This window comes from Pelodiscus sinensis, chromosome 10 (assembly GCF_049634645.1).
Source record: "Pelodiscus sinensis isolate JC-2024 chromosome 10, ASM4963464v1, whole genome shotgun sequence".
NCBI classification, from domain to species: domain Eukaryota; kingdom Metazoa; phylum Chordata; order Testudines; family Trionychidae; genus Pelodiscus; species Pelodiscus sinensis.
In genome coordinates this window covers 15,617,987-15,633,814 of record NC_134720.1, presented here as the reverse complement: position 1 = coordinate 15,633,814, position 15,828 = coordinate 15,617,987, and the positions used below count along the sequence as shown (strand labels likewise).

The following is a 15,828-nucleotide window of genomic DNA, read 5'->3' as shown; positions in this document are numbered from 1 at the left end:
CATGTGTACAGAACTCAAGACTGCTTCTGATTTGGCATGTCATTTTCAGATCATGGCATTAACAATTACCTCAGATTCTTCAGATGTAAGGCAATGTCTCTTTGTCAAAACATGTTTCTTTCAATTGAAGGCGTATGGTCTTACTAGCCTTCTGATTATTACAAAGATAGGATTTCATCATTTTAATTTTTTTATATAAGTTGAGGGAAAAGATCTCTTTTAGTGTGGCATGGGAATCTTTTGACCTTTTCGTGTTCTTATTATAAATGTAAAGGCAGTAAAGTTTACTCAGATCCATGTGGCTCCAGCAGTTCCTGTTTCTAAAGAGCACTATTTCAGAATCTGTTTGGGCTCAGATCCAGACCTAAAAATATGTTTAGTATTGTTGCTCATCAGGCCACTCCTTTTCTACCTTTACAAATCCACATAGGTTACAAAGCCTTAAATATCCACCGTTAAAAGCTTTTACCACTAAGAACTAGAAGAGCAGGTGGTTATAACCTGTTTCCTGATGGATATATTTTTTTCATCTTATCCACTGTAGAAAAATTACTAAACCCTCACTTCCCAAAAGTGGCTCACACTTATCGAATAGGGGACTGTAAGGACATGTGTACACATAACTTATTTTGAAATAATAATTCCTGAAATAACTATTCTGAAGTAGCGTGTTCATCCTACAGGAAAGCTTCAAAATTAGTCTGAGGCAGGCTCCTTTAATGTGGACATGCTACTCAGACTTAGAGCCCCAGGGACCACTGGGGAGTAATTACTTTGAATGACTCTGTGGAGCAGTTATTTTGAAATAGCAGCAGTGGATCATCCCCACTACTGCTATTTTGAAATAACTATTTCAAAATAAGTGTTATTCCTTGTGGAAAACAGGAGTTGTTATTTCAAAATAACCAGCCCCTTATTTCAAAATAATGGGCTTAGTAGTGTGGACACTCCACTTGTTATTTTGAAACAAGGGGAGTTATTTTGAAATAACACCTTAGAGTAGACACGGTCTAAGTGCTGAACAAAGTGGTAAATGCATTTGCTGTATTAGTTGCACAATTACGTAAGAGGACACGTAGAACCCTCTAGCATACTTATCAGTTCTCACACTTAAACTGACACTACAATATTCTGAATTCTGAAGTAAAACTACAATCTTTTCCGTGGGCAACTGTTTTCAGGCTGTTTCTCGGAATGCCTAAACATTTCATTGTCTGGGACAGAGAATTATTCTGTAGCTTTTTCACTGAGGCAGAGTTATGGTGCTCTAGTGTGGTATAATTGTGTTCTATATTTTTATCAGCTCAAGATATGTGAGCTATTGAATTAGGGCCTTTCAGTTAGAAGACACACTCAAGATGCTTTATTAATTTCTGATTTTATAGGAAAACTCAAAATCAAATAGTTGAAAACTTGTATCTCCTCATTAAAAAAACAAAACAAATGGCTCATTTACTATGCATATTTGCTATAATAAAATTGTTCTCCATCTGGTTGCCTGCAGAAATACACGTTTTCATGTTGGAGCAGTTTGGTAGAGGCTGTACTAGTCAAAAGCTTATGATGTGAGCCAATAGGTCTTAGCTTTGAGAATTGATCAACTAGTAACCAATTGCATGAACCAGAAGTCCTGAGTAGTTTTAACTAAGGAGGCATTTTGTTCTCATTGTAAAACTTATCTGAGCAGGAGCCTCCTGAGAGAAGTGATAGATGTAACTAATGATGTTAATGACACGAGGTTTCGTGTTGATTTTATCATTACAATGCCTTACTTAAGTAGAAACAATTAAGAATGTTATGGTGTCATACTCACTATTAGACAAGCATAACATTGGCTTAAATTTCCAAAAGTGCTCAGTGACTTTGGAAGCTTCAGTTTGTGAATAGCTAAGTTAAGACACCTTTAAAAGCACCAGATTGTCAGAGAGCAGGTGCTCATAGCTTCTGAAAATTAGGTCTACTGAAAGTGTAATAAGCTGACCACCTGTAAATTCAAGTCTCTCTAAAGCACTGGTCACTTCTGAAAGTTTAACTCAGTTTTATTCTTGAGTCTCAATAACCATGAGATAATTCAGTTGTAGAAAAGGTACCACAACAAAATAAACTGATACTGAAATGTAAATGTGACACAGTCACATATATTTCTTGAATTAGATAATTTTCATCATGTGACAGACTTTTAAAAATATTATATAAGATTCATTTTTGGTTGTGAACATTCCTACAATTCATCACTCACTTTATTTAGGCCATATAATAAGAGATTATTATTTGCCTTAGAACATTTTGATGCTCTTAAACTCTATAATTTAAAACACTTGTGATTTTCTGTAAGCTAAATACAGGTTGAACATCTCTAGTTTGACATTCTTGGGACCTGACCAGTGCTGAACCAGTCCATTTGCTGAACCATGGGAGGTCAATATTGTCTAAGCAGCATTACCAACACTTCCACTGCTTACTGGGCTCTTAGAAGACATTTGGGGTAAATTAGAGCTAAATAACAGCACAGAACACTCACAGTCAAGACTGGTGGCTGTAAACAAACTTTATGGGACCACAGGATACTTGGCCACACCCATGCTAAATGGACATCCAGCTGAGTAAAATCATGCCGGCCCACAGATGTTGCTAGACCAGAGAGTGGTGGACTACAGAGATTCAAGCTGTATATTTCTTCCATACAGCTGGCTGAAAGCTTTTGCACAAAATGTTTTCAGATGAAAAATAGATCACCTACTACAAAACAGGATTTTTCACAAAAAATCTGTCAACATCGTCAAAGGTTTCTGCTTTTCAGTAACTATTGTGGAAAATTTCAATCGGTATTTTAATTACTTTGTAGCAAAATCATTAGTGAATATTTTTGTTTACCAAGAACATGGTTTGAAAATGATTTCAAACAATTTCAAATGACATTCCTTTGAAAACTGATAAAAATTACCTGAGAACATTTGCAGCTCTCTCTTCCCCAAAGCCTTCCACAAGAACCAGAAAATAGGTCTGCTTTTAATCCCGTGAAAAAGAAACAGTTTTAAAATTTCCCACAAAACTGCCATTCCCCTCCCTTCTCCCCTCATGATATCTGCCATTTACGATAGACTTTGTCTCATATATGTCTGATCACCTTCAAGCAGTCAAAACAAATTTGATCCAGATTTCACATCCAGATTTTTTAAATGTTAAATTGGGTCAGTGATGCATTAGAAACCTCACTCTTTAAAATGTGCTTTTTTTGGTGTGATATTTTGATGCTCAGAGATTTTCTGTAGTGAAGAGTTAACAGCAGGTAATGTCATTCATCTTAGAAGCAGTTTGAGATTTTCTGTGTTAGTGATGAATGAGGGTATCTGACCCACATCTGTTTTACATTAGAATGGAACATTGCCCTGACATCGTTAGGAGCATTTGTCAAGATTCCCTGGACAGAGCTTCTGTAAATTACATGCTGCAAATGTGTCAGGGTCAGATAAGAGGATATCATTAACTCCACTAAAGTTTACTCATGATTCTGTCAGCTCAACTTAATACATTAACTGCCAACACTTTTCCTTAAGCTGTTTCATTAAATCTTTCATTCAGAGAAGGGTAAAAAAATGTATCACTATATCCAAAAATATTACACATGTTCTTTTCTCATAAATCATATTAATTGCAAGAGTGGTCACAAAGCATATTAAATGCAGGCATGCGGAAATGAATTAAAACATATGAGAATTTTATTATGCCTATGGTGGGTCCAACCTACTAAAATACCAACCACCTTAACTGGCATAATGTTTCATTCAAATGGAATAAGCTTTATTTCAATTTAATGGGCTTTATTTTGTTGATAATAGGTATATTTTATATAATAGGTATATTTTATCTAATAACCCATAATGGACCCAGTGTTGCCTATGTACTGTTAAGGCTTTTATCAGCCACTTCTCCTTACCCGTACTGGGGCATGACCTCAACTGGTGTGAATCTCTGTTAACTTCAGTGGAGCTATACTCATTCTCATGCTGAGAATTTGTTGCAAAAAACGGGAGGGTTTTGTTTTAAGTTTGGAAGGAAGGTGGTAGAAATTGCTCAATGCAGTGTTACTGTATATTGATCTGGTTGCAGCTCACTGTGCTTATTTGATGGCAATTTTGTCTGGAAACAAAATTGAATTTAGAGATGCAGAACCTTAGACTATAATTGTCTGTAAACTATGCATCCTGTATTTTGTTATATTAACTCAAAGGCTGTTTGTCAGTTCAAGGATACTCCCTGTATTCTTTATCAAGCAACACTTGGAATCACATGCCATATAGCAAACACTTTTATTGTCCTGCTTTAATCATGAACAACATATTGCATGTGGCCCAAAACTTAAGACTTGATTTTTGACCTCATTAAAGTTTAGCATGAATAAGAACTGCAGCATTTGACTCTGAACCCAACACTCATTTAAGTCAATAGGGGTCTTTTTATTGCCTTTATTGGGAGCTGAACCATGACCAGAAAGAATATGTATACAATTTATTCTTACACATTCTGGGCCAGACGGTTGTTGGAATAAATCGGTTTGGCTGAAGTTACTTTTGGGGGGCTCTGCTGATTTACATCAGTGGAGGTTCTTACCCGCTGTGCCCAGACTTGGTGGTAGTGGAGCGCCTCCTGTGCGGTGCTAAGCACCATCTATTTTCAGGGATGTCAGTAGAAGTTGCAGATTGCAGGATTGAACCGTCAATGGCTTTCTAATTGATTAGGTGAAAGTCATTCATGCCCTTCCTGTAACTCCTCACTTGGGTGATAAGGTCATGACACATCCCATAAGAGAGAGACTTCTGCCTTTAGGCTACTTCCCTTTGAGCTTTCAAACAGACATGACCAAAAATCTAATTATTTAGATGCTAATCAACTGCAGGATGATTCCTAAGGCTTCTGAAGAAGACATTTCTGTGAAGACAATTACTATTCAAAATCAAATTTTTCAGCATTGAAGATATAGTGTTGTCATTCTTGTCAAAATAGTTAGAGGCATCTGATTTATTAGGTGCATCTGTACTTGATTAGAAATGATTGACAGCTTGAGTTATATATGGTACATTTTGAATGAGAGCCCATCTAATATAAGTACATTTCAACTCTTCAATAGCTACGTGGCTGATTTCTAAAGATGGGCTTGATTCAAAACATCAGAGACAAGCACACCTGGGCTGTGTCTAGACTGGCCAGTTTTTCCGGAAAATCAGCCACTTTTCCAGAAAAACTTGCCAGCTATCTACACTGGCCGCTTGAATTTCCGCAAAAGCACTGACGATCTCATGTAAGATTGTCAGTGTTCTTGCGGAAATACTATGCTGCTCCCGTTTGGGCAAAAGTCCTTTTGTGCAAAACTTTTACACAAAAGGGCCAGTGTAGACAGCCCAGATTTGTTTTCCACAAAAAAGCCCCGTTCGCGAAAATGGCGATCGGGGCTTTTTTGCGGAAAAGCGCGTCAAGATTGGCACAGACGCTTTTCCGCAAAAAGTGCTTTTGTGGAAAAGCATCTGTGCCAATCTAGATGCCCTGTTCCGAAAATGCTTTTAACGGAAAACTTTTCCATTTAAAGCATTTGCGGAAAATCATGCCAGTCTAGATGTAGCCCTGAAGTTTAGAATCTGGTCCAGATTCCCATTTAAAGCCTATTCCCTAGCTCTACAATGGGTCACACCAAAACCCTCGACCACTAAATTTGATATGCAGCTTTTTCTTCTTATAACTTAAACCAAGGGTATGTCTACACAGCAACGTTATTTTTGAATAATGGCCATTATTTTACAATAACTATGCGAACATCTACACAGCAATTCCATTATTTTGAAAAAATGTCAAAATAATGGATGGCTTATTCCGACTTCTGTAAACCTCATTCTATGAAGAACAATGCCTATTCTGAAATAGCTATTTCTAAACATGGGCATGTGTAGATGCTCCATTTCTGCTATTTCAAAATAGCCCCTCACCAGGTCCATTCCTTGGGCTCTAAATTGAGATAGCTCATCTACATTAGGGAGCCTGCCTCAGACTAATTTTGAGGCTTCTCTGCAGTGTAGATGTGCTATTTAGAAATAAGCTATTTTGGAATAACCATTCCGGAATTGCTTATTCCAAAATAACTGTGCAGTGTAGACGTAGTCCAAGGAAAGAGCTAGATAGTGCAAGGAAAATGGATGTGCTGGAATGGGATTGCTTCTCATAAAACCATACAGAAGAAACAGAATCACCAGGCAGGTGAAAGTGGTTGGCTGGGAGCATGTTCCTCCTCTGGAACTGTCCTAGCCCCAACCTTCCCACCCCCAGGTGCCGTTTAAGGAGCATGAGGGAGGGGGCTGGAGCTCCACTCCCATCTTCCCCTATGTCAGTGAGCAAGGGGAAAGTGCACATTTGCTGCATTCCTCACTCTGGCTGGGGAGTGCTGGAGCAGATGAACCTGGCCCTGTCCCAGCCTGGGGACATGCACCCCTCCCCTGGCTGTGCCTGCTGGAGCTGCAGAGGCCATAGAGAGGGGCTTCTCACCTGGCCCTAAGCTGCTGTGGTGAGAAAGGGCTGAGGTTGCCCTCTCTTCCAAGAGCAGCCTGCATACTGAACGTCTCATCCCCAGTCCCACCACAGAGCAATAAATATTAATTTAGCTAAGGACCTGAGCAACATCAGATAAATCTTCTAGTAGGTTCTATTATATTGGAATTTGGGAGTGCAGATCCTGATGCAGTATCAGGGCCATAAAGGTTCCAGTTTTCCCTGAACCATAACATTTCCCAGTCCGATGGGAATCTTATTAACTCATGCAAACTTGTGGGTCCAATTTAGAGGGGACGAGGAAATATAGCCAGTACTTTCATAGTCCATGTTTTCTGGGTAAGTAATTGTTGCCTTTTTTGCTCATCTTTTGTCTGGGATATTTGCAGATGAATGTGATACCTGCCCTAGAAACAGACATTTGGCTGCCATTGTAACAATGCAAATATGATCTACCCAGTTCTTATTTGTTTGCAGAACTGTACTAATTCTTTATATGCCTTCCCTCCCATTTAAAGCATGATCTCCAGTGCCTTTTTTTCCTTTCTTTATAAGCCAACCAAACAACACGCAATGCTGGCAGCGTAGGGTGGCACAAGCAAGCCTCCAGTAAAAGCCCAGTGTGCTTGTGTAATGGAAAACTAAGGCACTTCAGTGAGGGCTGTCTTCTACTCTCAGAATGACTCATGTACATCTGAGTGTACAGTTGGTCCCTGGAGAAATAGATTTTCATTTTAATCTTCTAGGGAAAGGCGAGGAAAACTACAGTAAGGCGAAATAATTACAAACAAATCTGAAAAATATTTTATGCTCTTTTTCTCTGGGAAAAGTGACTTGGAAAATGTTTCTGAATATGTTGGTTGTGTAGAACTTTTGCAATATCCAGCATGTATAATCAATCTCAGGCTCTTTTTTCAAGTTTCGTTGTGTATTTACACTGTCGCCAATAGTGCAGCACAGCTTTGGTGATTGAAGAATTCTTCTATCAACTTGCTGCATCTACAAGGGGGTTAGGTCATCCTACACCCGTCACACAGGGCACACATTTTCCACATTTCTGAACATAGCTAGGTTGATCTAATTTGTAAGTGTACATCAGGCCTAAATGTGCTAGCAGAAGGGAGCATTTCTCAGAACAGGGCTTGTCTTTACCTTATGCTATGAAAATATAGAAGCCCTTTGTAAAGAAACATACATCAAGCTGTAGTATAAGAAAGAGATTGGTAGCAATAAGGGACTTAACAGCACAAGTAGATGCTTTGAAAAATCTTTCCCTGAACTTCCATAGGAAATTCCAGTTAGGGAGCTGGGTTTTTAGAAACAAGCAATCTAAAGTCTTTTTTACTGATCTTGACTTTCTGGTTAATTTCTTAATTACATTTATCTATGAGAAGCTACCAGAATCATGGGAGGCTTGAAGCCAAATTAGAAAGAAAGCCCTACTATTGTACTTTAGAGGGAAGTGAATTGACTAGGGAATTTGTCTGTGGCATGATTCTGATAACAGCAAGCACTGTTACCTTTTTCTTCTTGTATTCTTTACATAAAAAGCACATGCTGCATGTCAGCAGCATGTGTGTTAGCCAGTAGACAAACATTCTTTTGCGTGGTGCTGGGACCCTTCTTCTCTGGCTCTGCATTCAGAAGGCTTCCTATAGATAGCAAACTCATTGAACTGAATCTTAGAGGAGTAGCCGTGTTAGTCTGTAACTTTAAAAATGAGTGGCTCCTTAAAGACTAACCAAAATCTATAGAATGATGAGCTTTCCTGGGCAAAACCTATATTGAAATGAATTTCGTGGGCAAAATCCGTAAGTTAGTTTTTGAATCTGAACAAATATTAATTAGTAAACTTTTGGGGACAGGGTCATTTTGTTGGTTCTGTGTTTGTACAGTGCCTAGTACAATGGGGTCCCTGGACCAAAAATAATCAACTTTATTTTGCTCATTGTTCACTGAGCCCTAGAGTTTAGGTCTTGTTGGGGACTTTTCATCAATATAATTACAGACTATTTCCTCCCACTCTTTAACAGAAAAATAAATATTGATAAAAAAAAGTTTAGAATGACAACATGGGGTGGGAGGGGAGACAAAAGAATTATATAAAAATAGGATATCTAGGGAAAAGCAGACTCATTAGAAAAGATGACTAGAATGATCGGTGGGGCTGTATTTCATGTACCACCCCATTTAAAGTGCCTATGTCATGGTTTAAGAGCCTCAACATGGGAATCCAAGACATCCCTAACAAATTATTCATTTTCAGATTGGCCATATAAATACCTCACTCTTTTCCAATGTGGCTACTTTTACAGTTATTTGTGTCCTGGCGGCACTGTTCTTTATCAAGAATACAAAATGGCTTGGGTTGGATAATAACAAATAAAGCAAGATGAAGATTTTGTGGTTAGGGAACAGCTCAAAAGGAAACTTGGACTGTGACTGATGATGTATTGTCTGTTTGTTTTTCTTTTATCATCATCATGGAGCCCCCAGTGAATAAACATCCATAGGATTTTAAGCTGGGACATGTGATCAGACATTTTAAGAACCTGTACATGATTTTTTCTAAAGTTACTATTTAGATGTATAACACAACCTTTTCCTCTTTGAATCAGGAGCCTAAAGTGTAAGTGAAATACCATCTATAGATATGATAGGAAATTAAATAAGACACTTGTATTCTTGTAGTTTTACATGAAATATAGTTATTTGTGCATTTTAACCTTTTTTTTTTTAACCATACATTTTATTTTAGGTAATGGGCCTCCTGACAAACCATGGTGGTGTACCTCACCAGCCCCAGACTGATTATGCCCTCTCACCTTTAACTGGGGGCTTAGAACCAACTACTACTGTATCAGCGAGCTGCAGTCAGAGATTAGATCATATGAAAAGTTTAGATAGCCTGCCTACATCACAGTCCTACTGCCCACCAACTTACAGCACTACAGGTTATAGTATGGACCCTGTCACAGGATACCAGTATGGACAATATGGACAAAGTGAGTACCAGGTGGATATTTATGTTGTTTAATAACTGGGTCATATTCTTAGTAAGTTACTATCTAGTTATGGCATATTTTTCTTTTTGTAACAAAGGAAATAAGGTTAGAATCAATTCTCCCCATGACTTTTTCTTCTCTTCATAATAGAACTATGTTTGCTGCTACGATAACTGATTGTTCAAGCAAGATTTCTGGTGCATAATTATTTTCTTAAGTGATGTCAACAACATCTTGATGTTATTAATTGTTGAGACATGAAACCTGATTGCCATTAGGTAAAACATAAGGGTTGTCCAAAATGAAATAACCACTGGCATTCCAGTATTAGAAACACATGTTTTTAATGAGGTCAGCTCAAGAACCATTATAGTCTCTAATCCCAGATACATAGAGTTTTGTCAAACTTGTCCTAGGCATAAAAATATTAGTCCCTTTCCTTTGATATATTTGTATTAAATATGACAATGTCAACCTGTAGTTGACATTGCCCCTTGCTGTGAGGTTGTCACAGCATGACTTAAAAAGCTTCTTTTGCTTTTTTACAGGTGCCTTTCATTATCTGAAGCCAGATATTGCATAAATGAACTGTCCACTTCAAGTTAAAGCTTGTCGGGTTTCTGGTCTCACTCCAGTGCTTGGATGAGAGGGATCTTCTCACCAAAATGCAACCCAATCTGGGGCAATCACAACAGAGATATAGGATCGGTATGTTCTTTTCTCCAGTCATTGCTTTCAATAGACATGTGGACACATTGGATGTAACAGTTCAGAAGACAAAGACCAAGAGCAATAAAAAATAAACAGATACAACACAGTTCAGCGTGGGCAGGTATAAAAAATGCTGAAGCATTTAAAAACACTGACTGACAAAGCATTCCATTTGTATGTTGCTGAAAAAGCAGGCATTGATTCCGACGAGCAAAACATTCTACAGCTTATCAGTGAAGCTCTGCAAACTCAGACTCATCTGACATCCAATGCTGACGTCATTATAACTTTAAAATTGCTCAGTTTCTGAAGCATGAGCAGGAGAACATTTTAATTTTACACACTGGAAATTGACATCAAGAAGAAATGTCATGGTCTGTAGGAAGTTAGGGTAGATGTAAAAGACTTCCAGAACAAGTTCATGGCTGTCTTATCATTCTTTTGTAATCATGTTGTCAAGAAATGACACATACGAGTTTTGCTTTACAATGGATGAGCTATTGTGTAACATGAAGAGATTTTTTTTTTGCAATTTATGTGTGCGAAGTTTCCCTAATCCATGTTACATTCTGAAACAAATAAGGAAAAGGAAACAACAAAACAAAGTGGCTTTGATTTCCACAACTGCCTAACAATGTGCAATACTCTGTACCTCACCCAAGCGTTGGGATCATTCAAAGTGATATAGGTAAAACTATATTTTTACAGGTACTTTTATTTTTGCAGGACATATTTCATTATGATAAAATGCAGAAGTGGTGCAGTCTGCAGAACAACATAATCTGGCTCACTAGTCATGACCATGTTCAGGAAACAATACTTTTTGAAATGATTACGTTTACATTCTTTTTGAGTGACGTACAGGACATGAACAGAGCTGTCCTTGTATCTGACATGTACTTTTAAATTATACAGTGATAGCCAATATAGAAAAAATAATAATAGGAACCAAGGTTTACATAAGTTTGTGTTGTGACATTTTAGAATGTCAATAAATTTGTGCTTTGAAATTTAAGAGGAACAGGAAGATGGAAGGCAGTGTTATTTATTTCCTTTTATTCTTGGAACAATGAATGAGGTAGGACACATACATTCCTTTTAGCATTAAGGACTATGAAGTAGTGAGATAGTGAGACTAGGTGTAGTACAGAGATTAGTTCACACATTGCTCTTAAAAGGTGATGGAACAAAAGAAATATTATCTTTGTGTTGCAGCCTCTACCAACAACACGCGTGTTGTAAAAAAATGTCTTTCATGTAAAAAGTGCAGTAAATATTTACTATTTATAATGAATAAACAGTTATGAACACTCACAAAGCACTAATTATTTTTGTCTAAACTGTGGTGTTGCGCTAAATAAAATGATGCATTTTGACCTGGATATCATGAAGGGAAAAGACAGGATATCTTCAATTCAAATTGTTTTTATTATTTCAGCACTTTGCACAACTTAAACACAGAGCCAGCCATAGTCAGCCTATGAATCCTGTGGGGGTTCAGGATGAGAGTTTGGGGTGGGATTGTGAGGTTCAGGATGGGGGTTTAAGATTTTGGGTCTGAGTGTCAGGTATGGTCGGAGTATGAATTTAGGGGAGAGAAAGCAGCTCTTTTGTGACGGCTTTACAAAATTGAGAGTTTTAGTTTGTAGTAGTTTTGCAATTTATATGCTAAAACATATCTTCCTCTAGAGAAGAACCAATCATTCTAATTCAGTATTCCACAAGTAAAGCTGATTGAAAGATGTAGAATTTATTTTCACAAAAAATGCAAATATTTTAGTTGAAATTTCAAATGTACGATTTTCTCATTCATCTAGCACGAGGGTTGGCAAAAAAAATAGCATTGTATTTTGGGAAAAATGAAGATTTTTTTTACGTTTAATTAAAAAATGTTAATGAATTTTTTTAAATGAAATGTAACATTAAAAAAATAGAATAATGGAGGAAATTCTGCCACTCTAGGGGTATGTTTAGGCTGCATCCCTCTGGTGGCAGAGGGATGCAGATTAGGCAGGTTGACGTTGCAAATGAGGCAGGGATTTAAATATCCCGTGCCTAATTTGAATAAAAATGGCCACCGTGTTTTGCCGACTCAGCACTTTGTCAGAAAAAAGGGGCAGTCTAGAGGGGGATCTGTCGAGAAAAAAAGCTTTTTTCGACAGATCCTGTAAACCTCCTTGAAGGAGGCATAAGGGATCTGCCGACAGCGGGATGCAGTCTAGACATACCCTAGCATACTTTAAAAAAAACACGTTTTATTTCATTGCAAAGAGTGGGTGAGGGAGAAGGAAAAATACTGTGAAATAAAATTTTAAAAATCCTGGTTATTCTATAGGTAAGTAACAATGACAGTAATTACATCATTGCTTCTTCATATATGCTACTCTTGCAGACCATAGAATTACAGAACTGGAAGGGATCTCAAGAGATTTTCTAATCCAGTCTTCTGGACTCATGGAAGGACTAAGTATTATCTAGACCAGTGGCGGGCAATAATTATTGACTGGGGGTCACTTCAGAAATTTTTGAAGTGGTCTCGGGCCATCCTGGAAGGGACAGGGCCTCAGGCAGAACTGTGCTTCCCCACCAACACACCATGATAGGTCTGGGGGTGGGGGAGCATGAAGCATGCCAAGTTTTTGCTCCCCCAGAGAGAACCATCAGCTGTTCTGAACATCTGGCAGTTTTGCGGGGCCCCGGGCAGCATACTTCTGCGGGGCCCCCCCTTTGCCACGGCGCATGCACGGGGCTTTCTGAAGCGCGGGGCCTGGGGCGGCCGTCCCGTTCGCCCTGCTGTATATCCGCCCCTGCCTGTGCCCTTGGCAGTGGGAGGAGACTTTGTATGCTCCCCTCTGCTGCTCCCAGGTCAGTCAGGGCCTGGGACTGGGGAAGGGGAGCACATGAAGTCTCTCGCTCCCTGCCCCCACCCTACAAGGGAGCACCGCACTTAGAGTCAACTGACAGCTGAGCAGCAGCTAGCGGTTGACTGCTGAACCCCTTGCAGGGCAGGAGGAGACTTCACCTGCTCCCCTCAAGCCCTGATTCGCCTGGAGGCAGGGGAAATGCACAACGTCTCCTCCCACCCTGCCCCCATCCTGCAAGGAATGTGCATTGCTTGGAAGCACCATGCCTCTCCCAGGGTGGGAGGAGACTTCGCCCGCTCCCCACACCTCCAGGCCTATCAGGGCGTGGGTGTGGGGGAAGCGCGCAAAGTCTTCTCCCGCCCTGCCAGGAGGGCTCAGTGCTTCTAAGTTCTGTGCACTCCTTGCAGAGCGGGGCAGGGCAGGAGGAGACTTTGCGCGCTTTTTCCTGCCCCCAGGCTCTAATTGGCCTGGGGGCGGGGGGAGCAGCAAGGTCTCCACAGGCCGGATCAACTTGCTTGGCAGGCTGGATCCTGCCCATGGAGGCCCTTTTGTCCACCCCTGATTCAGAACATCACTGTCAGGTGTTTGTCTAACCTGTTCTTAAAAAACATCAGTGGTGCAGGTTCTACAACGTCCCTCGGCAATTTATTTCAGTGTTTAATCCCCCCGACAAAAGTTTTTCCTAACGTCCAACCTAAACCTGCCTTGCTACAGTTTAAGCCCATTGCTTCTTGTCCTACCATCAAAAGTTAAGGAAAATAATTTTTCTCTCTCTTCCTTGTAAAAATCTTTTAGATATTTGAAAGCTGTTATCACGTCTCCTCCCGGTGTTCTCTTTTCCGCACTAAACAAACTCAGTTCTTTCAGTCTTCCCTCACAGGTCATGTTTTCTAGACCTTTAATAATTGTCTTTTCATCTTCTCTTGACTTTCTCCAATATGTCCATATCTTTCCTGAAATGTGATACCCAAACTGGACACAATACTTCAACTGAAGCCTAATCAGTGTGGAGTAGAATTGATACCTTAATTCTTCTGTTTACAACACACCTGCTAATACACCCCAGAATAATGTTCACTTTTATTGCAATAGTGTTACACTTCTCACTCATTTTTAGCTTGTGAGCCACTACGATCCCTCCCCCCAATCCCTTCCTACGTGGAGTACTTTGTGTTGGTCCTTATTGAATTTTACCCTATTTACTTCACATAACTTTTCCAGTTTGTCCAGACGATTTAGAATTTTAAACTTATTCTCCAAAGCACTTGTAATCCCTCCTCCCTCACTGACAAAAATATTGAACAGACGCAGACCCAGAACTGATCCGAGCAGAACCCCATTTGATAAGCCCTGCCAGCATGACTGAGAGCCACTGATTACTCTCTGGGAATATTTTTTCAACCAGTTATGCACTCACGTTATATTAGCTCCATCTAGGTTGCATTTCCCTTGTTTGTTTAGGAGGTTGTGAAATACAGTATCAAAAGACTTAGTAAAATTAAGATAAGTCTGATGGATAACAGGGAAATGGTATGTTAAAAGAAGCTATTAGGTTCATTTGACATGATTTGGTCTTGACAAATCTGTGTTGACTGTTATTTATCACCTTATTATCTTCCAGGTTTTTGCAAATTGATTGTTTAATTATTTGCTCTGCTATCTTTCCGGGTACTGAAGTTAAGATGACCAATCAGTAATTTCCCCAGTTTTCCTTCTTCCTCATTCTACAGATTAGTACTATATTTGCCCTTTCCTGTCCTCTTAAATTTCTCCCATCTTCCACAAATTTATTTGAGCATAAGCTTTCGTGGACTGGACCCACTTTGTCAGAGGCGTACCCAGGAAAGCTTATGCCTGAATAAATGTTAGTTTTTAAGGTGCCACAGGGCTACTCATTGTTTTTGCTAAAACAGAATAACACATCTATCTCTCTGTAACTCGTCTAAGTTTTAACTTTTTCTTACCCTATTTTAGTCTCTGATTCTACCCCATGTTCACTGGCATTCACTGTGCTACAGAGGCACAGACTTACTCAGAGACCCAGGGATGCTTAACCCCTGCCCTGTCACATGATTCCACCCTCTCTCAGGCTCCAAGTCCCACCTCTTCCTAGCCTTACTCCTTCTCCTCCCAGCATCTCTTGCACACCACAGAACACCTGGTCACAGCAAGCGGAGACACTGGGGTGGAATGGAGGTGCTGAGCGATGTGGGCTGCCAGTGGGTGCTGAGCAGCCCCTATTTTTTTCCAGAGGTGTTCTGCTCTGGAGCACCGAGGGCACCAGCACCAATGTTCCGTTAGATGTTCCATCATTACTAAACTTGGAGAAAAATGAAACAAAGTCATTTAGGATTTCTGCCATTTTCTCATTTTCTGTTCTTGTTTTCTTCCCCCGCTTCACTACCTGCCCTTGGTTTTGCTCTTGCTTCTAATGTATTTGTAGAATGTTTTCCTGTTACCCTTCATATCTCCAGCTATCTTAGGCTGTGTCCAGACTACATGCCTCTGTCGTCAGAGGCATGTAGATTAGATACATAGGCAAAGGTAAATGAAGCCGCGATTTAAATGATCGCGGCTTCATTTACATTTACATGGCTGCCGCACTGAGCCGACAAACAGCTGATCAGCTGTTTGTCTGCTCAGCGTGCTAGTCTGGACGCTCCCCTGCCAACATCAAAGCCCTTTGTCGGCAGCCCCGTTATTCCTCATGGGAC

The 15,828-nt window shown here is 39.7% G+C and overlaps 1 protein-coding gene across 2 annotated transcripts in view; it reads left to right on the top strand.

The window, feature by feature from the left end:
• PAX3 (paired box 3) overlaps positions 1–11,715 on the top strand; it is a 108,123-nt gene extending 96,408 nt beyond the window's left edge. Inside the window, exons 8-9 of one of the 2 annotated variants that reach the window (XM_006134835.2) lie at positions 9,293–9,539; positions 10,088–11,715. In XM_006134835.2, coding sequence (XP_006134897.1) covers positions 9,293–9,539; positions 10,088–10,122 — 282 coding nt within the window. In that variant the 3' untranslated portion in view covers positions 10,123–11,715. The remainder of the gene's footprint in view (positions 1–9,292; positions 9,540–10,087) is intronic. The other variant, XM_006134834.2, reaches the window with a different exon arrangement.
• The last annotated feature ends 4,113 nt before the right edge of the window (positions 11,716–15,828 follow it).